Source organism: Dendrobates tinctorius, unplaced genomic scaffold (genome assembly GCF_039654945.1).
Source record: "Dendrobates tinctorius isolate UK_male_01 unplaced genomic scaffold, ASM3965494v1 ptg000224l, whole genome shotgun sequence".
Classification (NCBI taxonomy): Eukaryota; Metazoa; Chordata; class Amphibia; order Anura; family Dendrobatidae; genus Dendrobates; species Dendrobates tinctorius.
The window spans coordinates 3,621,461-3,647,891 of record NW_027361891.1 but is presented as its reverse complement, the minus strand read 5'-3'; the positions used below and the strand labels follow the sequence as shown (position 1 = coordinate 3,647,891).

General features: G+C 42.4%; 1 protein-coding gene across 3 annotated transcripts in view; it reads left to right on the top strand.

Moving 5' to 3' along the window:
* The window catches only part of TBC1D30 (TBC1 domain family member 30), a 100,443-nt gene that overhangs the window by 35,743 nt on the left and 38,269 nt on the right, over positions 1 to 26,431 (top strand). For all 3 annotated transcript variants that reach the window (XM_073555451.1, XM_073555449.1, XM_073555450.1), the window contains exon 3: positions 3,267 to 3,431. In XM_073555451.1, coding sequence (XP_073411552.1) covers positions 3,267 to 3,431 — 165 coding nt within the window. The remainder of the gene's footprint in view (positions 1 to 3,266; positions 3,432 to 26,431) is intronic.

Here is a 26,431-nt window from a genome sequence, read left to right as displayed (position 1 = left end):
ACAGGTACTGGGCCCCCATAGCGCGATGGTGTCCCCGACAGCGAGTGAGTCCCCCCGCCTGCTCAGGACCCCAACACTTGGCCGGGTGCTGATGCCGGACCTGTACTCTTTACAGCAGAAGGTCTTATTTGATAAAAATTGTGTAAATGCTTTATTTACTATATATTTTGCAGACTGCAGAAGGTTTTTTTTTTCAATATGTATATATAATATTCAATATGTAACCTGGGGGGCAGGTCAGTGAGGGATCACTGACCTTCAGAAGCCATACACATGAATACCTAATCAGAGCACCACATGAAGACCCCCCCACAGGCTACCCCGGAGCACAAGCATATCATTACACTACATACAGAGCTCTTGTGTATAATGTCATTGATCACTGTATAACCTGTACAATATATACAGCGCTCGTGTTTATGTCACTGTTGATCATTGTATTACCTGTACACTGATACTATATACAGAGCTCCTGTGTATAATGTCACCGGTAATCACTGTATTGCTTGTACACTATTCACTATATACAGAGCTCCTGTATTTGTCACCGGTAATCACTGTATTACCTGTACCAGTATACTGCATACTAAGTACAGCTCTCCTGTGTATAATGGCACTTATGGTGATATTAATATTGTGTTTTTTTATTAATGATCAGTATTGTACTATTTAGTCACTATGTGGTGGTAATATGTTGTCTGGTCATGGTGTGGCGGTATTTGCTCCTTGTATGTGCTATTATTTGGTCTCTATGTGGTGGTAATTTGTGGTCTGGTCATGGTGTGGCGGTATTTGCTCCTTGTATGTGCTATTATTTGGTCTCTATGTGGTGGTAATTTGTGGTCTGGACATGGTGTGGCGGTATGTGCCCCTTGTATGTGATATTATTGGTCATTTTAAAAATTGAAAAATAAATAAAAATATACCAAAATTGTATTGCATATTTTAACAAATGTTTAATAGGTTAGAGTAGAGTAGGGCCCAGCCAAAAGAATCTACTTTGTTGTGGTGGCGGCTTAAAAAAAAATCTTTTGACCAAAACAAAAGCTGTTGGCTATGTATGTGATCTGGTGATGGGAACTGTTAATGTGTGATTGGTGAGGACGTGGTGCAGATGTGGTGTTTTTCTATGAGTGGGCGGTGGGACTGTGGAAGGTTTGAGGGGTGGGGCTGGGGTGCAGCCTGGGCGGAGTCTCAAGGGGGCCCCGACAACTTTGCTAGTATGGGGCACCGAAATTTCTAGTGGCAGCCCTGCACGTACCCTGATGGCTCGATCTTTTTCTTCCTCTCTTAGATAGGGAGACCCATATGGAAAGCTACATTCACTATGGTATCTAGCAGACTCCTCTTGGATCTTCACTTCTTTTAAAAGCCAGTTGTAACCTGCAAAAAAATAGCTATTCTAATCTGGGGAAAAAACACAATGCAACATTTTAACTCATTAAATGGGATTTTCACTTTGAGTAAAGTGAACCCCAAATGCTCTAAAATAATAAATTCAACCTCCCCTGGTCCTGGGTCTGCTCCCCACTTCTTTTCGTGTATCGATGTTTTGACTGTAGGGTTGACATAACTTGTATAAGTAGTACAGTTGTGGCCAAAAGTATTAACACCCCTGCAATTTTGTCAGATAATACTCAGTTTCTTCCTGAAAATGATTGCAAACACAAATTCTTTGGTATTATCTTGATTTAATTTGTCTTAAATGAAAAAACACAAAAAGAATTGTCCTACAGCCAAATTGGATATAATTCCACACCAAACATAAAAAAGAGGGTGGACAAAAGTATTGGCACTGTTTGAAAAATCATGTGATGCTTCTCTAATTTGTGTAATTAACAGTACCTGTAACTTACCTGTGGCAGCTAACAGGTGTTGGCAATAACTAAATCACACTTGCAGCCAGTTGACATGGATTAAAGTTGACTCAACCTCTGTCCTGTGTCCTTGTGTGTACCACATTGAGCATGGAGAAAAGAAAGAAGACCAAAGAACTGTCTGAGGAGTTGAGAAACCAAATTGTGAGGAAGCATGAGCAATCTCAAGGGCTACAAGTCCATCTCCAAAGACCTAAATGTTCCTGTGTCTACCGTGCGCAGTGTCATCAAGAAGTTTAAAGCCCATGGCACTGTGGCTAACCTCCCTAGATGTGGACGGAAATGAAAAATTGACAAGAGATTTCAACGCAAGATTGTGCGGATGTTGGATAAAGAACCTCGACTAACATCCAAACAAGTTCAAGCTGCCCTGCAGTCTGAGGGTATAACAGTGTCAACCCGTACTATACGTCGGCATCTGAATGAAAAGGGACTGTATGGTAGGAGACCCAGGAAGACCCCACTTCTTACCCCAAGACATAAAAAAGCCAGGCTGGAGTTTGCCAAAACTTACCTGAAAAAGCCTAAAACGTTTTGGAAGAATGTTCTCGGGTCAGATGAGACAAAAGAAGAGCTTTTTGGGCAAAGGCATCAACATAGAGTTTACAGGAGAAAAAAAGAGGCATTCAAAGAAAAAAACACTGTCCCTAGAGTCAAACATGGCGGAGGTTCCCTGATGTTTTGGGGTTGCTTTGCTGCCTCTGGCACTGGACTGCTTGACCGTGTGTATGGCATTATGAAGTCTGAAGACTACCAACAAATTTGGCAGCATAATGTAGGACCCAGTAAAGCTGGGTCTCCCTCAGAGGTCATGGGTCTTCCAGCAGGACAATGACCCAAAACACACTTCAAAAAGCACTAGAAAATGGTTTGAGAGAAAGCACTGGAGACTTCTAAGGTGGCCAGCAATGAGTCCAGACCTGAATCCCATAGAACACCTGTGGAGAGATCTAAAAATGGCAGTTTGGAGAAGGTACCCTTCAAATATCAGGGACCTGGAGCAGTTTGCCAAAGAAGAATGGTCTAAAATTCCAGCAGAGCATTGTAAGAAACTCATTGATGGTTACCGGAAGCGGTTGGTCGCAGTTATTTTGGCTAAAGGTTGTGCAACCAAGTATTAGGCTGAGGGTGCCAATCCTTTTGTCTGGCCCATTTTTGGAGTTTTGTGTGAAATGATCAATGTTTTGCTTTTTGCTTCATTCTCTTTTGTGTTTTTTTCATTTAAGACAAATTAAATGAAGATAATAATACCAAAGAATTTGTGTTTGCAATCATTTTCAGAAAGAAACTGAGTATTATCTGACAGAATTGCAGGGGTGTCAATACTTTTGGCCACAACTGTATATGTGTGGAATTTTTTTTCCAATTCACTGTATTTTATATTTACAGATTGGAATGCATTAAAAGCTATAAGAGAAGAACTTAGACATCGAATTGGAGTTCAGTCTGCTAAACTCCTCCGACAACTGAAGCAGAAGGATAGACTTCAGCACAAAGTGCAGAAGAATTGCGATATTGTCACAGCGTGCCTGCAGGCAGTCTCACAGAAACGTCGTGAGTATTCACTGGGATAAAATCATGCTTGATGTGATTTTAAAAGCCATGATGATTAAAATATGTGTCTATAAAGCCATGTGTAGGACGCTCAAAGTCTTTGCAACTCCATGTTCAGCTCTATGGTGCCATATTCCCATATTCAAGAGATCGCTATATTTGATAAAACCTGGCACAATAAAAAAAAAATATTACTGCTTTATGAAATTGCAGGTACAGTAAGGTCCCATACACTATTGGTATTGTATCGTGGCTCCACACAATTAGGAAAGTGTGCAGAGCCATGATATAGCCTGACAAAAGCACATAAAAGGATTTTTAGTTTACTGTTCTACTGCTTCTTTGCCTTTCTTTTGAAATATGAGCTTGATTCTAAAAAATATCTGGTCTTGCTACACAACTTGAAGTTTTTAAATTAACCTCCTCCTTTTGTTTCATTGACATGCAGCAAGGCATTATATTCTTTAAGGTACAGTACACCAACACACTATGCATGACGTTGGCAACATTGATTTTCTATTATTTCAAGCTCTTCTTTCTCTAAAAAAAAATAAAAAAAAAAAAAAAAAATAGTTTGCAAATGTTTATAAATGCTAAGCTAAAGGAATCTTTATGGTCAGTGTGAAAACTGCTGTGGAAAGTAGGTGTTGGGCATGCTGTCTTTTGTGAACAAGGCCAAAGGGTTCAAACAGTCGAATTGGCAGGTTTATAGTGTAAAATTATCATTAAATTCTATTCCAAACTTGTCATTCATGCATCAGTAGAATTCTTAGCTGCCACGGATTTTAAAATCAACGTATATCACAGGGAAAAAAAAACAAAACTTGTTATTTATTGAAGCCATTTATGGACACAAACAATGGCTTGTAGCCATACTTGAAATAGACCAATCAAATAGCTAATCCACACACCGATGTGAGACAGTTCAGACTGCAAAACTGCAGCAGCCTCAGAGTTCTGCCATGGATTTTACTGCAGAAACACAAAAGGCATCTCTCTCTGTACTGGAGCTTGAAGATCTCCGACCCCACCTCAATATTAAGATCAGTCATTTTTTTTGGATCACACAAGTTACACTGGACCAAAAATGTGTCAAATCTTGTCAGACCCAAAAAACATGTATCGTTCCCTCTTTCACATATCTCCAGCAGGAGAAGTCAACTTTTGGAAGAAGGGTATGTGGGTGGGCGCACCACGATAAAATCTTATAACTTGTTGAAATTTGCAACCATTAGAGGCTTTCTGGGAAAGCGTTAAAATCCTGTGTCACTGGGCTGATGTGACCGTAGAATCTAGGTCCGCTTTCCCTGGAAGTGATAAGGGAGGTGGCTGACTTGGTGAAAGGAGGAGGAAATAACAGTAGTTTGTAAGTGATAGAATGGTTAATGAGACCTTTGCCCAAAATTCTTCTAAGAATCCAGTCTGTGGAAAAGGTAGATTTCAATGGAAAAGTGGATTAACAATTGTCGTAATTGAAATCCTCGTCAGGTGACAAGAGATACCAGCATAACAGTAGAGGTCAATATCTCTATTGTAGGCTGTTGCTGGATCTTTTTTAAGTGTAAAGTTCTAAAAGTACCTGCCAAATTGAATGTTTAAGAAGTCTTCAAGTCTACGCGCAAAGTCTGAATTCCCGAACATCTTGAATAGTTGGGGGCAGTGTGATTTAATTTGTGTGAAGGTGCATTAGGACTCATTGTCGAAACATATTTATTGGGAAGTGTGCCATCTACAGTTTGTTCGGATAGATCACAGACACTTTAAAATAATTGTAACTTTTTAACATGTCCTTTTTTTTTTGGATCGTTGGTCCGCAACATAGAAAAACGTGGAAGTCATATTTTGATCTGTGGTGCATCAAATTCGCAGATGCAGATCAATGGACTCAATAAAAATGAACAGCATGCAGATGTCGTCAGTGTGCTGTCTGTATTTTACTGTTTAATGGGTAGGAGAAGCGAGGATGTTTTTTTCTTCATACAAGATAAACTACTGCAACAAGGATTCCAAAAACTGACGAGGAACTCGTGTATGAGGAAAATAAAACTGATGCGTGAAACTGATCTAAATAAGTGAAGTAGCTTGACATGTGATTTTGGAGCTATCAACTATTCAACATTCTAGAGCAGGGGTGCCTAGGGAAAACATGCGGCCCTCCATGCTATTCTGTGCAGCCCTGAACAATATGGACAGACAAATGCCTGACATACAGATTAAAGAGTAACCGTCATTTTAATTTTTTTAAACTGTACATTTTTATTAAATTTTCATAATGTAACGATTGAAAATAAGAATCCAAACAGTTACATTCAGAGATATTTTTTAAAGAACAATTTGAAGAAATTTAAAGGCGCTTCAAAGACAAAATACAGTTAACTAAAATATTAGGGATCACTCCCCCCAGTGGTGATAAACCAAAATGTAGAATGATACAGTAAATACTAAAATTCAGCTAAGATTCCTAATAAAGTTATATTTGGCACCACTGTAAACTAGCTCCGTCTATTAATCTACCAGATTATATTTAATAACTTAACTACACATATAAAAACAACAAATAGTCTTCAAGTCACCATGTTACATCCTATAATAGTGCATGTAATTGCACTCCATATGCTTAATGCATAGTAGAAATAGCGACTCTATTAAATACTGTACAAAAAAGAGAACCTGAGTCTAAGCTATGTAGAAAACATGTATAAATTTTATTCAAAAAATATTAGACAAACATGTTTAAAATCTTGAAAAACAAGAGAATATTTATATCAGAAACATGTGATGTGCCGTATATGTAACTATTAATCAGTGACGAATAAACCCAAAATATGAATTACGAGTAACAGGCATGTCACTATAGCAAAAAGATGGGGTGGAATGGTAATGCTATCCTAAAGTGCTACCATAGTATATATCACAGTGAAGTAGCCTACTGCTGGAATATATAATAAATCCTGGAATATTGTGGTCATTGGCTAAAAAGAAAAGGATATCAGTGTACAGATGTTATTCACAAAGTAAATCCTGTGTTGGTTTTTCTGGGGTAAATGAACACTGATATCCCTGCACTGTGGCCAAAGTGTAGCAGGGCTCCAGATACTTAATGCCAATGAAGGCCAGGTATATAAAAGGGAGAATGCCTTAGTAATTACCCATCATGATGAGTAGTGTGTGCCTGGAAACTTGATCCCCAACGTACGTTTCAGTGATTTTCTTTCCTCAGGGGGCATGGCTTATTGGGTCAAATGTCCCTGAATATGTATCCGGCTCACCTGATCACGTGGTCGGCATGAGCTAATCAGTGCGCATGCGCCGTCACGCCATCCTATCGCCGCGGCCACTCATACCGGCTCGTCATCCCGTCAGACGTGCCAAGTCATGTGGGGCGGCCGGCGCCTGGCTGTTACCACGCAACCTGACACGCCGAATAGAGAGGAGAACGCACGGAGGAGCTGACCCGGAGAGGGCGCGCATGCACACACAACCCAAGCATAGTGTCTGGGTTGGGAAGATTATCAAAGATCCAAATATTCCAGCACATCTTCTTACTTAAAAATAGAATATTGAGAAATCTTCATTAAAAATCCAAAAGCAGGATACAGGTTAAAAAACCATGGTAAAGACAGGCATTTACGTGTTTCAACTCAACAGAGTCTTACTCATAATTTTGAGTAAGACTGTTGAGTTGAAACACGTAAATGCCTGTCTTTACCATGGTTTTTTAACCTGTTTCCTGCTTTTGGATTTTTAATGAAGATTTCTCAATAAAGATTCTATTTTTAAGTAAGAAGATGTGCTGGAATATTTGGATCTTTGCATTTATGTCAGCTTGTGACATTTCCTAGCACCTTCACCAAAGAACTGCCTCCAACGTGACAAGCAAAAAAGGTGAGCTGAATATATTCGTTTTTGGGAAGATTATCAGTGTGCAACCTACAGATAAGAGTAAATACCAAGTTTAGCCCCTAACAAATTGCTATCAAGAAATACATAGAATATGCAAAATAAATACACTGCTCAAAAATAAAGGGAACACTCAAATAACACATCCTAGATCTAAATGAATGAATATTCTCATTGAATATTTTGTTCTGTGCAAAGTTGAATGTGCTGATAATATCACACACAAATCATCAATGGAAATCAAATTTATTAACCAATGGAGGCCTGGATTTGGAGTCGCACACAAAATTAAAGTGGAATGTAATGTGTCCTTAAAACAAGTCAAAAAGATGCTCAGTAGTGTGTGTGGCCTCCACATGCCTGTATGACCTCCCTACAATGCCTGGGCATGCTTCTGATAAGGCGGTGGATGGTCTCCTGAGGGATCTCCTCCCAGACATGGACTAAAGCATCCGCCAACTCCTGGACAGTCTGTGGTGCAACGTGACATTGGTGGATGGAGCGAGACATGATGTCCCAGATGTGTTCAATTGGATTCAGGTCTGGGGATCGGGCGGGCCAGTCCATAGCTGTAATGCCTTCATCTTGCAGGAACTGCTTACACACTCCAACCACATGAGGTCTAGCATTGTCCTGCATTAGGAGGGACCCAGGGCCAACCGCACCAGCATATGGTCTCACAAGGGGTCTGAGGATCTCATCTCTGTCCCTTATGGCAGTCAGGCTACCTCTGATGATCACATGGAGGGCTGTGCGGCCCTCCAAAGAAATGCCAACCCACACCATTACTGACCCACTGCCAAACCGGTTATGCTGAAGGATGTTGCAGGCAGCAGATCGCTCTCCACGGTGTCTCCAGACTCTGTCACGTCTGTCACATGTGCTCAGTGTGAACCTGCTTTCATCTGTGAAGAGCACAGGGCGCCAGTGGCGAATTTGCCAATACTGGTGTTCTGTGGCAAAAGCCAAGTGTCCTGCATGTAAACACAACCCCATCTGTGAACGTCGGGCACTCAGACCATCCTCATGGATTCGTTTTCTAACCGTTGATGCAGACATATGCACATTTGTGGCCTGCTGGAGGTCATTTTGCAGGGCTCTGGCAGTGCTCCTGATCCTCCTTGCACAAAGGCTAAGGTCGCGGTCCTGCTGCTGGGTTGTTGCCCTCCTACGGCCCCCTCCACATCTCCTGGTGTACTGGCCTGTCTCCTGGTAGCGCCTCCAGCCTCTGGACACTATGCTGACAGACACAGCAAACCTTCTTGCCAAAGCTCGCATTGATGTGCCATCCTGGATGAGATGCACAACCTGAGCCACTTGTGGGGGTTGTAGAGTCCGTCTCATGTTACCACGAGTGTGAAAGTACAACCAACATTCAAAAGTGACCAAAAAATTAGCCAGAAATCATTGGTACTGAGATGTGGTCTGTGGTCCCCACCTGCAGATCCACTCATTTATTGAATGTGCTTTGATAATTGCCAATAATTTCCATCTGTTGTCTATTCCATTAGCACAACAGCATGTGAAATTGATTGTCAAACAGTGTTGCTTCTTAAGTGGACAGTTTGATTTCACAGAAGTTTGATTTACTTGGAGTTATATTCTGTAGTTTAAGTACTCCATTTATTTTCTGAGCAGTGTATATGCCCATTATGTAACCAGTCCACATAGGCTAATACATGACCTTAACTTGCAGATGATTAGCAAAACATGATAAAAATACCATATGAAAGAGCCAGATTCTATTGTTGCTTTTTCTCTTTGAATGTTTTTACATATGTTTTCACATATATGCATTATGATATGATAGCAATATCTGTACTCTGTATTTATGTATTTATTGCACTGGTAGTGCTTGGCTCTTTCATCTGGTATTTTTATTATGTTTTGCTAATTTGCATTTATTAGAAAATGACAAGGATCTTAATAATCTATCAAAATATAGACCAGTTGTATCATTCAAACGTCAAACTATTGGGGACATATTAATAAAACACAGAATTTCTTCTGATATTAATAACTGGCAAGATAGATCCCGGAGGCTTATCGAGCTGTCACATCTGCTGATATGACAGCTCTATAGGTGAGATGGTCGTGGGTCAATCGTTATTAATTTGATTACGTCGGACAGGGAGTATATTGTTGGTTTGTTTTATTTTTTTTTGCAGGTGATCGATGGCTTTGCTAGGTTCTGGGTGTGTAATAAAAATTATGAAAAAATGTGTTGTGTTTTATTTCATTAAAATACTTTATTCTTATGTGTGTTTTTTTTCTTTTCTTTTTAACCCTTTATTAATATTAAAAATGGATAGGCGTCTTATTGACACCTCTCCATTATTAACTGGGCTTAATGTCACCTTCCAATAGCAAGGTGACATTAACCCCTTATTTCCCCATATGCCACCACTACATGGCAGTGGGAAGAGAGGGGTTAAATGCCAGAATTGGTGCATCTTAGAGATGCGCCATTTCTGGGGCAGGTGTGGGCTGGTATTTGTAGCCGAGGGAGCCAATATCCATGGCCCCTTCCTAGGCTATGAATATTAGCCCACGGCTGTCTGCATAGCCTTTCTGGCTATAAAATATAGGGGGACCCCACCTCATATTTTATTTTTGGTGTCCCCCTATTTTAATAGCCAGTAAAGGCTATGCAGACAGCTGCGGGCTGATATTCATAACCTGGGAAGGGGCCATGGGTATTACCCCCCTTCCCAGGCTACAAATATTGGCCCCCGGCCGTCGGCTTTGCCCCTCTGGCGCAGAAAATAGTGCAGAAGCCCACGTCATTTTAAAAAAAAAATATATGGCTATATATCTATGGATATATATTTATGGATGTATATCTATAGATCTGTCTGTCTGTGGGCGTTTTTAAAAATGGAAACATCAAAAAACAGAAGAAACTGTGAAAAAAATGGATGCGACGGATCCGTTTTTTTCTGTGGATCCGCTAGTCGGATCCGTCGAAAAAACAGATCTTTCGCATCAGTTTTTCACAATCTGCGATGGATCCGACGGATTGTGACTGACGCCAAAAAACTGATACGTGAAAGCAGTCTTAGGCCTCTTTCACACATCAGTTTTTTGGCATCAGTCGCAATCCATCGGTGTGACGGATCCTTCACAGGTTGTGAAAAACTGATGCGACGGATCCGGCAGTCGGATCCGTCGAAAAAAGATATCCGTCACATCCGTTTTTTAATCCGTTTCTTCCGTTTTTTGACGAATCCGTAGAAAGAATAGAAAGAAAGAAAGAAAGAAAGAAAAAGAATTGATAGAAAGGATAGATAGATTGACAGAAAGAATAGACAGAATAGATACCGTAGATAGAAAAGATAGAAAGAATAGATAGAGAATAGAGAGAGAGAGAGAATATATAGAAAGAGAGAATAAAATAGGTAGAAAGAATAGATAGAATAGATACATTACCTGCGGTAACCTCTTCCCTTGGATTTTCCCACGCTTCAGAGTTCACTCCAGGTCAGGCTGTGAGGGGGCGGAGCTTCAGTGACGTCAGCGCTAGTCATTGAACCTCCGCTCCCAGCAGTCAATGCTTTACACCCCGGGTGGTCGCATTAGCACTGCTCCCGGTTGTAAAGTATCAACCCCCAGATATGGATTACGCAGTGGGACTTTACTGTTTGCCAGAAAAGTATATGTTTATTGTTGTTTTTTTATTTCTTTCAGGAGATTGCGGTCTTTGATTGGATTAGAACATTAAAGATGGAACACCTGTGTGTTTCATTAAATGACTTTATTCTTATTGTGTGTGTGTGTTTATTTAACCCTTAAATGACTCTAAGATTAGTAATAGATAGTTGTCTTAAGGGCCTGTCACACTAAGCGATATCGCTAGCAATATCGCTATAACGTCACTGGTTTTTGTGACGTAGCAGCGATATTGCTATGTCTGATACTTACCTCCGACCGGTTCCCCCGCTGATTATCGCTGATCGCGCGAGAACGTCCTGGACCATTTCTCGTCATCAGCTTCCTGCTGGGCATCCTGTGGCGCCGACGAGCGACGCGTGGACGCGGGCGGGAGGACGTCAGGATCGCCTCGTCTGATAGGTAAGTAACGACCCCCGACCGCTGCTCTGTCACTGGTGAGATCTGCCTGTGTGGCAGCTCACTAGCGACCACTTAGCGATGCACCAGCGATCCTGACCGCGTCATATCGCTGGTCGGGATCGCTGGTGCATCGCTAAGTGTGACAGTACCTTTATTGACACCCCTCCATTACTAACCCGGGCTTAATGTCACCTTACAATAGCATGGTGACATTAACCCCTTATTACCCCACTTGCCACCGTTACCTACAGGGCAAGTGGGAAAAGCCGGGCAAAGCGCCAGAATTGGCACATCTAATAGATGCGCCTTTTCTGGGCAGCTGTGGGCTGCTATTTTTAGGCTGGGGATGGCCAAGATCAATGGCCCCTTACCAGCCTGAGAATACCAGCGCTCAGCTGTGAGCTTTAGTCAATCTGGTTGTCAAAAATGGGGGGGCCCCCACGCTGGTTTTTTTTTTTAAAGTTATTTATTTAATTTAAAAAAAAAAGTGTGGAACCCCCTCTATTCTTGATAACTACTCTTGCTGAAGCTGACAGCTGAGGGTTGCAGCCCCCAGCTGTGAGTTTTGTCTATCTGGTTATCAAAAATAGGGGGAGACCCACGCCGTTTCTTTTTTTTAATTATTATTTATGTTCAGAGCAAGAGTGGCGGATGAATACTCCAATCCTGCTTTCACTGCAATTCGTGGTAGTAGGTGTCGGATGATGGGATCAGTTGTCCCATCAGCTGACACCAGTGACAAGAGGTAAACTGAGCATGCTCAGTTAAAAAAACTGAATCCATTGCCGGATTCCGTCATGTGACGGATGACGACAGATCCGTCGCCCATAGGCATCCTTTCTAGCAGATGAGATCCGTCGCCGTCCGATTTTTCAACGGAGACAAAAAATATTAGGTTGACCGTCATCTTTGTCCAATGGACAAAGAATTTCCGACGCATCTGCCGAACGACGGATGAAACGTGCGGCCATCCGTCGCAATCTGTCGCTAATACAAGTCAATGAGAAAAAAACGGATGCAGCGGCATCAGTCGCTGGATCCATTTTTCTCAAAATTCGACGGATTGCAACTGATGGAAAAAAAAACTGATGTGTAAAAGAGTCCTTACCTGTTCTTAAACTGTGCTGGATATATGCAAGGGATTGTTATTGGGGGTGGGGGGGATTTGTTATGTGGGATCCTGCCAAGCAAGGGCAATTGTGGGTTTAGGCCTGTTCATACTCTAGAATCACTCATTTATAAACAGAGAAACACATACTGTACACTACATACTACAGATACATTATTACATACACAAGAAACCTATGCATCCATTCACACACAGGAAAGCTTATACTATACACACTATAAATTACATAACATATAGCCACGTGTGCTGCAGAACAGCTTTCACTGCTTCCCCTATACCAGGACACCAGGGGCAGAGGTTAGTGCTCCATTTTGGGCCCAGCACAGGAGGACAGATGGAGCTGCTGCCTCCTCTGAGTCTTTGCAGACAGGAACTCCCCCTCCTCCTCCTCTCACTCTTGACTGCCTCCTGTGATCTCAGGACATCAGCTGAGAGGAAGAAGTTATGGAGGGGACAGTGTACCGAGGCACCAGCAGGCAGTGTCAACAGCTAGTCTCAAGAATGGTGGGTGATGGGGGTCCTTCCTACAGTGGAGAGAGCAGCCCTACATATGGAGCCAGGAGGGAGCGGTGTCAATTTGTGACACTGCCACCTACTTGCCACTGTAATTGTCACACACTAAGGAGATTTCTGGCCCTTCTGGCTCCGAGATCCTACTGCTTTGTCCCTCCCTGCCTATGTCCTGATCAGCCGAAGGGTGAGAAGGAACCAGTGCTGGATGCGGCACCGAGCTCTGCACAGGAGCAATGCTCAGGACTTTGTGCATCGGGTCTCCTGCACTGAGCACTCCCACTGCCGCCCAGCAGGTGGCGTTGCCTGAGGCAACAAGGTCAATTTGCCTCATTATAAGTGCGCCCCTGCTCGTCCGCTGGCCTGGCTGTCTTTAGAATGATCGCATGGACCAGGGCTCATCCCACTGAATGCTTGAACTCCTTTCCTGTGGACAGAATGCTACTCAGATAACACATGGTGAGTGTATGACAGTGTGGCAATACATTATTGAACCATCAACGGACAATAACATATAAACTGTGTTCCAAATTATTATGCAAAAAGAGTTTAGGAGTGATAAGGTTAGAATTTTTTTGTTTGTCATTTAAACTCATTGATGGTGATGTGTGTCAGGGCTCTTTATATCACTGAAAGCAATTGCAGATACCTGTGCAAATTAGTTTGGCAGGTGTGTCCAAATAAAGGCAAGACTACTTAAGAAGGCTGTTCCACATTATTAAGCAGCTTACATTTTTTGCCAAAATGGGAAAGAAAAAGGATGTGTCGGCTGCTGAGAAGCAACAAATTGTGGAGTGTTTAGGTCAAGGCATGACTACAATCAACATTGCCAAGACACTTCATCGTGATCATCGCACAATCAAGAAGTATGTAGCTGATTCCCAGCACACACGTGTGCGTGCTGATAAGGAAAAATTGAGGACTCTTTCCAACAGGCAATTGCGTCAGGTTAAAAGAGCAGCTGCAAAAATGCCTTGTCATAGCAGCAGACAAGTTTTTGAAGCTGCTGGTGCCTCCAACGTCCCCCGAACAACAAGATGCAGGGTCCTTCAGAGGTTTGCAGCTGTGCGTAAGCCATCCTGTCGACCATCTCTATCCACAGTACACAAGCAGAAACGGCTCCAGTGGGCCAAACGATACATGAAGACTAACTTCCAAACTGTTTTGTTCACCGATGAGTGCCATGCAACGCTCGATGGTCCAGATGGATGGAGTGGAGGATGGCTGGTTGATGGACACCCCATGAAAACACGGTTAAGGAGTCAACAAGGAGGAGGTGGAGTAATGTTTTGGGCTGGAATCATGGGGAGAGAGATTGTTGGCCCCTTTAGGATCCCTGAAGGGGTAAAGATGAACTCCTTAATCTATGTGGAGTTTCTAAAACAGCACTTCCTGCCATGGTTCAAGAGGAAGAACCGTGCTTTCCACAGCAAGATCATTTTCATGCATGATAATGCACCGTCTCATGCTGCAAATATCACATCTGCATCTCTGGCTGCTATGGGCATAAAAGAGGATAAACTTATGGTGTGGCCACCATCTTCCCCTGACCTCAACCCCATTGAGAACCTCTGGAGCATCATCAAAAGGAGTGTCTATGATGGCGGGAGGCAGTTCACATCTAAGTAACAGCTCTTGGAGGGTATTCCGTCCACATGCAAAAGAATTGAAACACAAACCATCCAAAAACTGACAAATTCAATGGACGAGAGAGTTCAGAAGCTTCTTTCGAACAAGGGGTCCTATGTGCAAATGTAACATCACCTCGAATAAAGTTTTGACTTGAAAACTGTTTGATTACATTTTGTAATAAGCTGATAATGCTTATAATTTCACAGTTTACCATTTTTTTTGTTCAAAATAAAAATAAAACGGTTGAAAACTCTGCTGTGCATAATAATTTGGAACATGCATTTTGAGTGTTTCTTATTTTTAAAAATATACTGTTTTCATAGGCAGTTTGTTCAAAAACATAGCAATTATACTAGAATATTAGATGACTGGAAAATAACAGTGACTGCAATTCATATAGGTAATTTAGAGAAAATATGACAAAATATTTTTTGCATAATAATTTGGAACACAGTGTAGTACAGTCCCAGCAAGTACATAAGATGGTGCAAATTAGGGTCTTGCCCTTCCGCTGGCTTGCTGGGATTAGAGCAGTTGCAGCTTCAGGGCTTCCAAGGTCGACTTTCTGCACCGCGGGCACCCACAGAGAGGAGGTAATGACAATCTTTACAAAGCTGATAGTACATTGAGGTTTGTGGCCAGGTGACCTGGTTGTCCCAACCTGGCTTCTCTGAACATCTCCATGGGTTTAATGTTGGTCAATGGATCAGATCTGTATTCCTCCAGCAGAGACTGGTCCCTTAAGCTGGCATCCTGTAGATTGTCTCAAATCTGTATTCCTCCAGTTGGAGCCATGGTACATTGGCTACTGTCAAATAGAGTCTTAAATCTGTATTCACCCGGTTGGAGCCATGGTTCCCTGGCTGCTGTTCTGAAGAGACTTATTGCAGAAAGATAGATTCCTTTTTTCCCATATCTGTCCTCCAGGCCATCATCTACAGGTCAGGGGTAACGTGGGGGGTGAGGTCAACTCTCATTGTTCGAGTATTCAATCAATCTGCATAGTTTGTCCTTCAATATTTGCAGATCAACAAGCTGTATGGACTGATACAATGGCTAATCAACATATTAGCAAACATTGACTGTTCATTGACATTGCGTCCATGTCCTCCAAGCATAGCAGCACAATAAGCTGCAACAAATAAAAATTCAAGAGTCAACATTCGGGCTCATATGAATAATGGCCTATGTTTTTTGACATATTGGAAAATATGTCTAGCATAATTAAGAATAAATGCTGTGTCGTCACACCTCATTATACACTGTGTTCCAAATTATTATGCAAAACATATTTCCCCATATTTTCTCTACATTACCTATATGAATTGCAGTCATTGTTATTTTCCAGTCATCTAATATTATTAGTATAATTGCAATGTTTTTGAACAAGCTGCCTATGAAAACAGTATATTTTTAAAAATAAGAAACACTCAAAATGCATGTTCCAAATTATTATGCACAGCAGAGTTTTCAACCTTTTTATTTTGAACAAAAAATGGTGAATTGTGAAATTATAAGCATTATCAGCTTATTACAAAATTAAATCAGTTTTCAAGTCAAAACTTTATTCTAGGTGATGTTACATTTGCACATAGGACCTCTTGTTGGAAAGAAGCTTCTGAACTCTCTCTCGTCCATTGAATTTGTCAGTTTTTGGATGGTTTGTACTTCAATTGTTTTGCATGTGGACAGAATACCCTCCCAGAGCTGTTGCTTAGATGTGAATTGCCTCCCGCCATCATAGACACTCCTTTCAGCAAAGCATTTGACAAAGTCTCTCATACATATTGAAAAAATGACTAAGTATGGAATGGACAAGGCAACTGTTAGGTGGGTTCATAACTGGCTTAGTGATCGGACCCAAAGAGTGGTCGTAAATGGCTGCACATCCAGTTGGAAGAATGTCTCAAGTGGGGTACCACAGGGCTCTGTCCTGGGCCCTGTATTGTTCAACATCTTTATCAACGATTTAGATGAAGGAATTGAGGGTAAACTGATTAAATTTGCTGATGACACAAAGCTAGGAGGGATAGCTAATACTAGAGAAGAGAGAGAGAGGATTCAAAAAGATTTAAATAAACTGGAGAAGTGGGCAGCAACTAACAGAATGGTTTTTAACAGGGAGAAATGCAAAGTACTACATCTGGGCAATAAAAATGAAAAAAGCATATATAGAATGGGAGGAATAGGGCTAAGTGACAGCACATGTGAAAAAGACTTGGGTATACTAATAGATCACAGACTGAATATGAGTCAACAGTGTGATGCAGCAGCAAAAAAGGCAAATGCAATTCTAGGATGTATTAACAGAAGCATACAGTCTAGATCACGTGAAGTCATTATTTCCCTCTACTCCTCTTTGGTCAGACCTCATCTGGAATATTGTGTCCAGTTTTGGGCGCCACATTTTAAAAAAGACATCAACAAACTGGAGCAAGTTCAGAAAAGAGCGACCAGAATGGTGACCGGTCTGCAAACCCTGTCTTATGAGGAAAGGTTGCAGGATTTGGGAATGTTTAGTTTGCAAAAGAGAAGACTGAGAGGAGACTTAATAGCTGTCTACAAATATCTAAAGGGCTGTCACATTGTAGAAGGATCAACTTTATTCTCATTTGCACAAGGAAAGACTAGAAGCAATGGGATGAAACTGAATGGGAGGAGACACAGATTAGATATTAGAAAAAACTTTTTGACAGAGTGATCAATGAGTGGAACAGGCTGCCACGAGAAGTGGTGAGTTCTCCTTCAATGGAAGTCTTCAAACAGAGGCTGGACAGACATCTGACTGGGATGATTTAGCGAATCCTGCTTTGAGCAGGGGGTTGGACCAGATGGCCCAGGAGGTCCCTTCCAACTCTGCGATTCTATGATTCTATGATGATGCTCCAGAGGTTCTCAATGGGGTTGAAGTAAGGGGAAGATGGTGGCCACACCATAAGTTTGTCCTCTTTTATGCCCATAGCAGCCAGAGATGCAGATGTGTTATTTGCAGCATGAGACAGTGCATTATCATGCATGAAAATGATCTTGCTGTGGAAAGCACGGTTCTTCCTCTTGAACCATAGCAGGAAGTGCTGTTTTAGAAACTCCACATAGATTATGAAGTTCATCTTTACCCCTTCAGGGATCCTAAAGGGGCCGACAATCTCTCTCCCCATGATTCCAGCCCAAAACATTACTCCACCTCCTCCTTGTTGGCGCCTTAGCCGTGTTTTCATGGGGTGTCCATCAACCAGCCATCCTCCACTCCATCCATCTGGACCATCGAGCGTTGCACGGCACTCATCGGTGAACAAAACAGTTTGGAAGTCAGTCTTCATGTGCCGTTTCAGCTTGTGTACAGTGGATAGAGGTGGTCGACAGGATGGCTTACGCACAGCTGCAAACCTCTGAAGGACCCTGCATCTTGTGTTCGGGGGACGTTGGAGGCACCAGCAGCTTCAAAAACTTGTCTGCTGCTATGACAAGGCATTTTTGCAGCTGCTCTTTTAACCTGACGCAATTGCCTGTTGGAAAGAGTCCTCAATGTTTCCTTATCAGCACGCACACGTGTGTGCTGAGAATCAGCTACATACTTCTTGATTGTGCGATGATCACGATGAAGTGTCTTGGCAATGTTGATTGTAGTCATGCCTTGACCTAAATACTCCACAATTTGTTGCTTCTCAGGAGCCGACACATCTTTTTTCTTTCCCATTTTGGCAAAAAATGTAGGCTGCTTAATAATGTGGAACAGCCTTCTTAAGTAGTCTTGCCTTTATTTGGGCACACCTGCCAAACTAATTTGCACAGGTATCTGTAATTGCTTTCAGTGATATAAAGAGCCCTGACACACATCACCATCAATGAGTTTAAATGACAAACAAAAAAATTCTAACCTTATCACTCCTAAACTCTTTTTGCATAACAATTTGGAACACAGTGTAGAGAATCTTCCATTGGGGGCTCTGCCTAAATCAAATATTTCTGAGATTTACACAGAAATCTTGGTGTAAGTGCTCAGCGCAGAGCAGAGGATACCATATTTTTCGAACTATAAGGCTACTTTCACACTAGCGTTTTTTTGCGCTGCGCCTTGTGCGCATTCCAAACGCATGCAAAAAACGCATTGGTTAAATCGCATGCGCAAAAAACAGCAGTTTGTCGCCATGTTAACTCTAAAAACGCATGCGATTTTAAACGCATGCGTGCGCATGTCCTAGCGCACGTGTGTGATCCCATAGACTGTAATGTTTTTTTGCGCATTCTGTGTGCGAACGTGCGCATGGGCTTTTTTGGCAGCAGTTGGGCGCACAGAAAAATGCAACATCTTGCGTCTGGCGCACACCTGGAAAAAACACAGCGCATGAAAACGCACATGAACGCGTACAAGCGCTATACCATGCGCACGCCTTGTTAAAGAGAGGGGAGCAATGCGCACGAGGCGTAGCGCTAGACGCAAGTGTGAAACCAGCCTAAGACACACTTTTTTCCCAAACATTTTTTGGGGAAAATGGGGGTGCGTCTTATAGTCAGAATATACTTACAAGTAGTGTGGCTGCAGCAGGAGTCGGGCGATTCTGCAGGGCGATGATCACCATCAGTGATGGTTTGGAGAGCTATCTTCTGCTTGTATAAGTCCACTGTGTTTTCGTAGAATCGTAGAGTTGGAAGGGACTTCCTGGGCCATCTGGTCCAACCCCCTGCTCAAAGCAGGATTCGCTAAATCTTCCCAGTCAGATGTCTGTCCAGCCTCTGTTTGAAGACTTCCATTGAAGGAGAACTCGCCACTTCTCGTGGCAGCTTGTTCCACTCATTGATCACTCTGTCAAAAAGTTTTTTCTAATATCTAATCTGTGTCTCCTCCCATTCAGTTTCACCCCATTGCTTCTAGCCTTTCCTTGAGCAATAGGATGAAATTTTATCAAGACCAAACTCAGCACAGCCGTCTACCAGGAAATTTTAGAGCACTTCATGCTTCCCTCTGCCGACAAGCTTTTTGGAGATGGATATTTCATTCTCCAGCAGGACTTGGCACCTGTCCACACTGCCAAAAGTATCAATATCTGGTTTATAAACAACAGTATCACTGTGCTTGATTGGCCAGCAAACTCGCCTGACCTTAACCTTATAGAGAATCTATGGAGTATTGTCAAGAAGAAAATGAGAGACACCAGGCCCAACAATGCAGACGAGCTGAAGGCTGCTATCAAAGCAACCTGGGCTTCCATAACACCTCAGCAGTGCCACCTGCTGATCGCCTCCATACTACGCCACATTGATGCAGTAATTGATACAAAAGGAGACCCTACCAAGTATTGAGTGCATTTATTGAACATACATTTCAGGAGGCCAACATTTCGGATTTTAAAATCATTTTTCAAGCTGGTGTTATAAAGTATTCTAAGTTACTGAGATAATGACTTTTGGATTTTTATTGGCTGTAAGCCATAATCATCAACATTAACATAAATAAACACTTGAAATAGATCACTCTGTTTGTAATGACTCTATATAATGAGTTTCACTTTTTGTATTGAAGAACTGAATAAATTCACTTTTTGATGTTATTTCAATTTTGTGAGAAGCACCTGTAGCTTGAATGAGTTAGCTTGTGCTTTCATCAGGGCTTTGGTAGAGACAGCAGTCTTGGTATGAGTCAGCAGTTTTGAAGGAGACTGTTTCCAGGTGGATGGATGCAGCATCTTTTTTTCCGTTTTCCAACCATTTTTATAATCCTTAAGGGTCCAAGGATGTTCCCAGGAGGCCAGTACAGATTCTCAAGTCAGATGGAAGTTGTATGTCCTTTTTGCGTTGCTTTTTTGTTGAGCTTTTTATGCCTTCATTTGAATGTGTAAAAAAAAAAAAAGTTGGAAAAGTTGACATGCTGCTTAAAAAAAAAAAAACACCTCAAATAAAAAACCACTGCCGCTAAAAAAATGCACAGTGTGAATGTGAAATCTCATTTATTTTGCTACTACTGTAAAACACTGTCTTTTTTCCATGCGGATAAAACACAGCAAAAACTTTACTTGTGAGCATACCTTTAATGTGCCGTAGGAGAATGAAGCAACTCACCAGAACTGTTATTCAAAAGGAGGAGACTGCAGATCTGTAAGCTGCTCAAGAGACAGCTTGAGAATACCAATTTTCAAGGGAAACTGTCACCAGGAAAAATGCTATTAGTTTGCAGGAATATGGATAATCTGAAGGTTAACAATGTTACTAACCTGCCTCGCACCCACACTTAGCCGAACGCTGCTGGGAGAAAATTAACTATATGCTCCTCAGCAGCGTTTGGTTTCAGTCATAGGAGCGGCGTCGGTTCAGTCACTGCTGAGTATAGAAAGTGGCGGCTGTAACCGCACCCACGGCCATGACTGACATTCGCTCTGCATTGAGTCGGCTGTCAGTCAGGGCGGGGGGCAGTGTTACATTCTCTGTACTTTCAGAGTGGTGACTGAAACCAAACACTGCCCTGGAGAAAAAAGTTAAATTTCTCCTCGCAGCTTTGGACTAAGTGGAAGCGCCGGACAGGTTATTAAAGGGAATCTGTCACCATTTTTTTCCCCTATTAGCTGCCGGCTTAGACATCGGGTAAGACATCCGATGTAACCTGAAAGAGAAGAAAAAGGAGTTATATTATACTCACGGAGGTGTTGCGGTCCGGTCCGACGCCTCCCTTCATGCGATGACGTCCTCTTCTCCCATCCTGAAATGGCTCCGGCGCAGGTGCATTGCTCTACCCTGTTGAGGGCAGAGCAGAATTCTGCAGTGCGCAGGCGCCAGACCTCTCCCGACGCCTGCACACTGCAGGACTCTGCTCTGCCCTCAACAGGGCAGAGCAGTGCGCCTGCGCCGGAGCCATTACAGGATGGGAGAAGAGGATGTCATCGCATGAAGACGGGAGGCGCCGGACGGGACGGCGACACCCATTGGACCGGACCGCCCACCTCCGTGAGTATAATATAACGTGTTTTTCTTCTCTTTCAGGTTACATCGGAGGCTTATCTACAGCATTACAGAATGCTGTAGATAAGCCCCCGATGTCTATGCCGGCAGCTAATAGGGGAAAAAAATAGTGACAGATTCCCTTTAATCTGCATATTAACCCCATATCTTCAGGTTGAGAGCGTTTTTTTGATGGTGACAGGTTTTCTTTAACCCCTTTGAGACCTTGCCCTTTTTCCGTTTGTTTTTCGCTCCCCTTCTTCCCAGAAACATAACTTTTTTTAATTTTTCCATCAATATGGCCATGTGAGGGCTTGTTTTTTGCGGAACGATTTGTACTTTTGAACGACACCATTGGGAAAAACGTTCAAGTGTGGTGTAATTGCAAAAAAAGCAATTCCACAACATTTTTTTGGATTTTTTTGTTCACCAATTGCTGCAACTGACCGGCCATTATGATTCTCCAGGTCATTACGAGTTCATAGACACCAAACATGTCTTTTTTTCTCACTACGCCATTTAATAATCAGGGTAATACTTTTTTTATTGATCGGTCGATTCTGAACGCAGCAATACCGAATATGTGTATGTTTGCTTTTTTTGTTTTATTTTGAATCGGGCGAAAGGGGGGGGTCATTTAAAATGTTATTTTTTTTAAATTTTTTTAATATTTTTAAAAACATTTTTTTTCTTTAACTTTTGGCATGCTTCAATAGTCTCAATGAGAGACTAGAAGCTGCCATAACCCAATTGGCTCTGCTACTTACAGGCGATGATCAGATCGCCTAAATGTAGCAAAATTGCTCATTTGCTATGAGCGCCAACCACTGAGCAGTGCTCATAGCAATCCGGCAGTGACAACCATAGAGGTCTCCAGGAGACCACTGGTTGTCATGCCAACCCACCAGTGACCCGCGATCATATGACGGGGGTCACCGGTGGGCGGATTTCCGGCCTGATGGCTGGAAGTGCGCGTTAAATGCCGCTGTCAGTTTGACAGCAGCATTTGAGTTAATAGTCGTGGGTGGATCGCGATTCCACCCACGGCTGCTCCGGGCACATGTCAGCAGTTTTGAACAGCTGACATGTACCGGGAAAGATGTGGGCTCAGCGCCAGAGCCCACATGAAAGGGAGGGAAGCGACCTGTGCTGTGCTAGTACGGCGCAGGTCACAAAGGGGTTAAGCTCACCTCTCAATGGACGCAGTATACATGCTTGTACATAAGATGAAAAACAACAGTAATAAGGCAAGTGCAGATCACTGTAGATTCTGTTATCCATGAAATTCGCTTGAATATGCTGTTTAAACTCTGTCAAGCTCTGATCCTATTCGCTCGAATACAATTTCTCCATCCTGTCAGTGCGTAGAAATGGGCCTGCACTCATGTCATCTGAGTGCAGTCTGATGGTTTCCATGCACTCATTGACTTGCATGGCCGAGTACCATCCGAATATTGGATAAAACTTGGGCGTGCAGTGTTGTTGTTTTTTTTTTTTTTCTTGGACCAATGCGGTCAGAGGGAAAAAAATCTTGACACATTCGTTTACATCTGCTCATGAGAAGATTAGTCATGTCAATGTTTCTTCTGTAAGCAATTATTGAGAGAAAGCAGTAAAGAGTGTCTTGCCTACTGTGCAATAACTGATGTGAAATTTTATCCCTCCCTTCAAAAATAAATTAAAAGGAATGGCACATACTAAATACATGATGCTAATTGGGTTATTTAATGCTAGGTATACCAATAATGAATGGAAATTTTCATGGAAATGTGTCACCAGAAATCATTTTATTCAGAAAAGAAAGGCTTTGCTAAAACCAGCAAGTGTGAATTCTCTCCATATTTTAGGAGAGGATCTTTCTCTGTACCTTGATACTTTCCAGAATGAACAAGCCTCTAATAAAATGATGTACTGCCGCAGTGTCTAGAGGACATATTGCTGATTTTTTTTTTATAATTTAAACTGAATACCTTCATCAAGGTAAAGATCCATTGATATGTCTTTTTGAAATGGTTTTAAGTTTGCTTCTGAGGATCTTCCTATTAGAACACATATTGGTGACTTATTGTTGACTGGACAGACACAATTGGGATATGGGAAATAAGCCTTACAGAACTAGGTGTGGGCTGTGCCATATCTCTTGGATCATAGCAATTGAGGAAACTGGGATAATACAATACACTCTACTGGGTAAACTATTTAGGAGAGGAAAGAAAAGCTCCCGTACAATACACAGCATCAAGATGGAAGTGAGTTTTTGGTTAACAAAAACACATTAAGGCAGGGATCCACGACCTATGGCTCCTGAGCCACATGTGGCTCACGGACCCTTGATGTGTGGCTCACGGTTGTCTGTCAGTTTGGTCCATTAGCATCTATTCTAGCAATCGACTATGAAAAGTAGGTTTCCCAGATGGTGACTTTTGATCATAGCCCCGCACAGAAGAACAGATCTGGATGAGCATATACTGGCCTTGGTATAGGTTGATACTGCCAGTCAGAGGGGGTGCGATAGTGTGGTGGGAGTGCCTGATGCAAGAATACCAAAGGTAGGTAAGGTGGAAATCCCTGGATCTAGGAATACATCCTCTGTGTAACTTTTATGGTGAAGCTTTGGCTGCCATTATAGCGGTAATGGGGGCTCTGGATGTCACTACTGTGGGAATGGAGGAGAGCAGGAGCTGGATCTCACTGCTCAGAAGGGAGGGTGGGTCTGGATGTGCCTCGACGCTCTTAAGGTTGGAGTCAATTGCTAATAGACTTTTAGTCTTACTATTAAAGGTGTTGTTCATTACTAGGACCACCCCTTCTTGATCAAAATGTTTGGCCCCCTTAAAATAATAAAGCTTATACTCTCCTCCAGTGGTGGCGCCGTTCCCACAGTGTTGGCACTCGCTATTTTGGGGCACAGGTGCCTTTGTTGTGGCCCATGACACCAGCACCCAATCATAACTGGCGTCACTGTGCCTGCCTTCGGACAAATCGAATATGAAGAGGAAGTCCAGACTGTAGCTGATCTCGGACTTCCTCTTCCTGTTGAATTCGACCAGAGGCGAAAGCAATGACGCCGATGCTGATTGGGTGCTTGCACAATGGGAGCCCCTGGAGATGAAGTGCTGACACCACAGAAACGGCGCCAGCAAGAGAGGTAAGTATAACCTTCATTATTTTATGGGGACCAAGCGAGAGGTATGAAAAGTTATCCAAGTATTGGACAGCTTCTATAAGTTTGTATTATATTCCAACAACTGCATTTACAATGTTGTGAAAGTTTTAAAAAAATCTTATTACATCATGTATTAAAAAGGAGCACTTTTTTCAACATGCATTGTGCCCTTTTCTACTTGGTTTTCCCATGAAACCACACTTAAAAATAATCCATTTTTCCCCAGTGATCAGTTTTTATTACCTAGGGTTAACCTGTCAGCTAAAATATGAACATGTGCCCCAGAGGCGTAGTTAGGGTTTCAGCATGGGGGGGGGGGGTGAAAAATCTGAGTGGGCCCCTAACCAGGTAATCCTGACTACAACTGCGGTGGTGCACCCTAATTGTAGGGGAACATCAGCAGATGACTGCTCTGAGATTGAAAATAAGACTGGTTTCACATTAGCGTTTTTTTGCGCAGCGCATGCATGCGTCATGCGTACCTATATTTAACATGGCGTACACATGGTCTTGCGTTCGTCTGCGTTTTCGTGCACATTCGTTTTTTCCAGGTGTGCGTCTAGACGCGCCGGATGCAACGTGTTGCATTTTTGGGTCCTCCCAAAGGCGTTTAAAAAAACGCATGCACACGGAATGCGACTAAATAACGCATTACAATCTATTTGAACGCTGGCGTGCGCATAGACATGCGTTCGTCTGCGTTTTCGTGCGCATGCATTTTTTGAGTAAACATGTCTAGTCACTGGTTTAAACCACCCCCTACACAAAGAAAGATTGTTTGATGTCCCATTGGTGGAGTCTGTTTCAAGGATTTTCCTCCTGTGAAATGTGACACCTAGAGAAAACATGCGCATAAAAAACGCAAACGCATGCAAAAACGCATGCGCCTTTTTGCATGCGTTTTTACTTGCGCACGATGCACTGCGCATAAAGACGCAAATGTGAAATTAGCCTAAATCTATATACAAAAATAAACACTGATATTACTATATGGGGACCATATCGTGGTAGATATCAGTCCTGCAGACCATATAAAAGATCACAGCACAGTTATAGATTGTAACTTAAAGGTGACGTTCTTTCTGAGTACTTTTGCAGTCTTTTCCATCTGACCCAGACCGACATGACAACTTCTCCAACCAGGACTCGTCTGCAGAGATAACAACAACACATCTGATTTCTCATATTTCCTGCACGTCCATATCTATGCACAACCTGTGCAAACTGCTCATTCTGCTGACACCCCAATACGGAGCTGCAGCTGCCATGTGTCCTACAGCATCTGCTGTGTAGTACAATAATGGCTCCTCTTTTCGCCCCTTATTCCTGCTACCACTGTGCCCCTTGCATAGTAATAATGCCGCCACTGTGCCCCTTAGTAATAATGCCTCCTTGGTGTTCTCTAGATAGTAAAATTCCCCCCTAAAAATATTAATGCTCTGTGCTAGTGCCCGCCACATTTTGTCCCTAAAAAGTAATTATACCCCATATGCAACTTTGATGGTCACTATACTCTGAGTGCCCCTATAACAATAATGCTTCTTAAGTGCCCACTTAACATTTTTTATCACAGATTCAAACAGGCGGTCATGTCATGTCTCTTTCGGCTTCTCTCAATTCTCTTCTATTGAGAGAAACCAAACCTTTCTAGTCGACACAAGC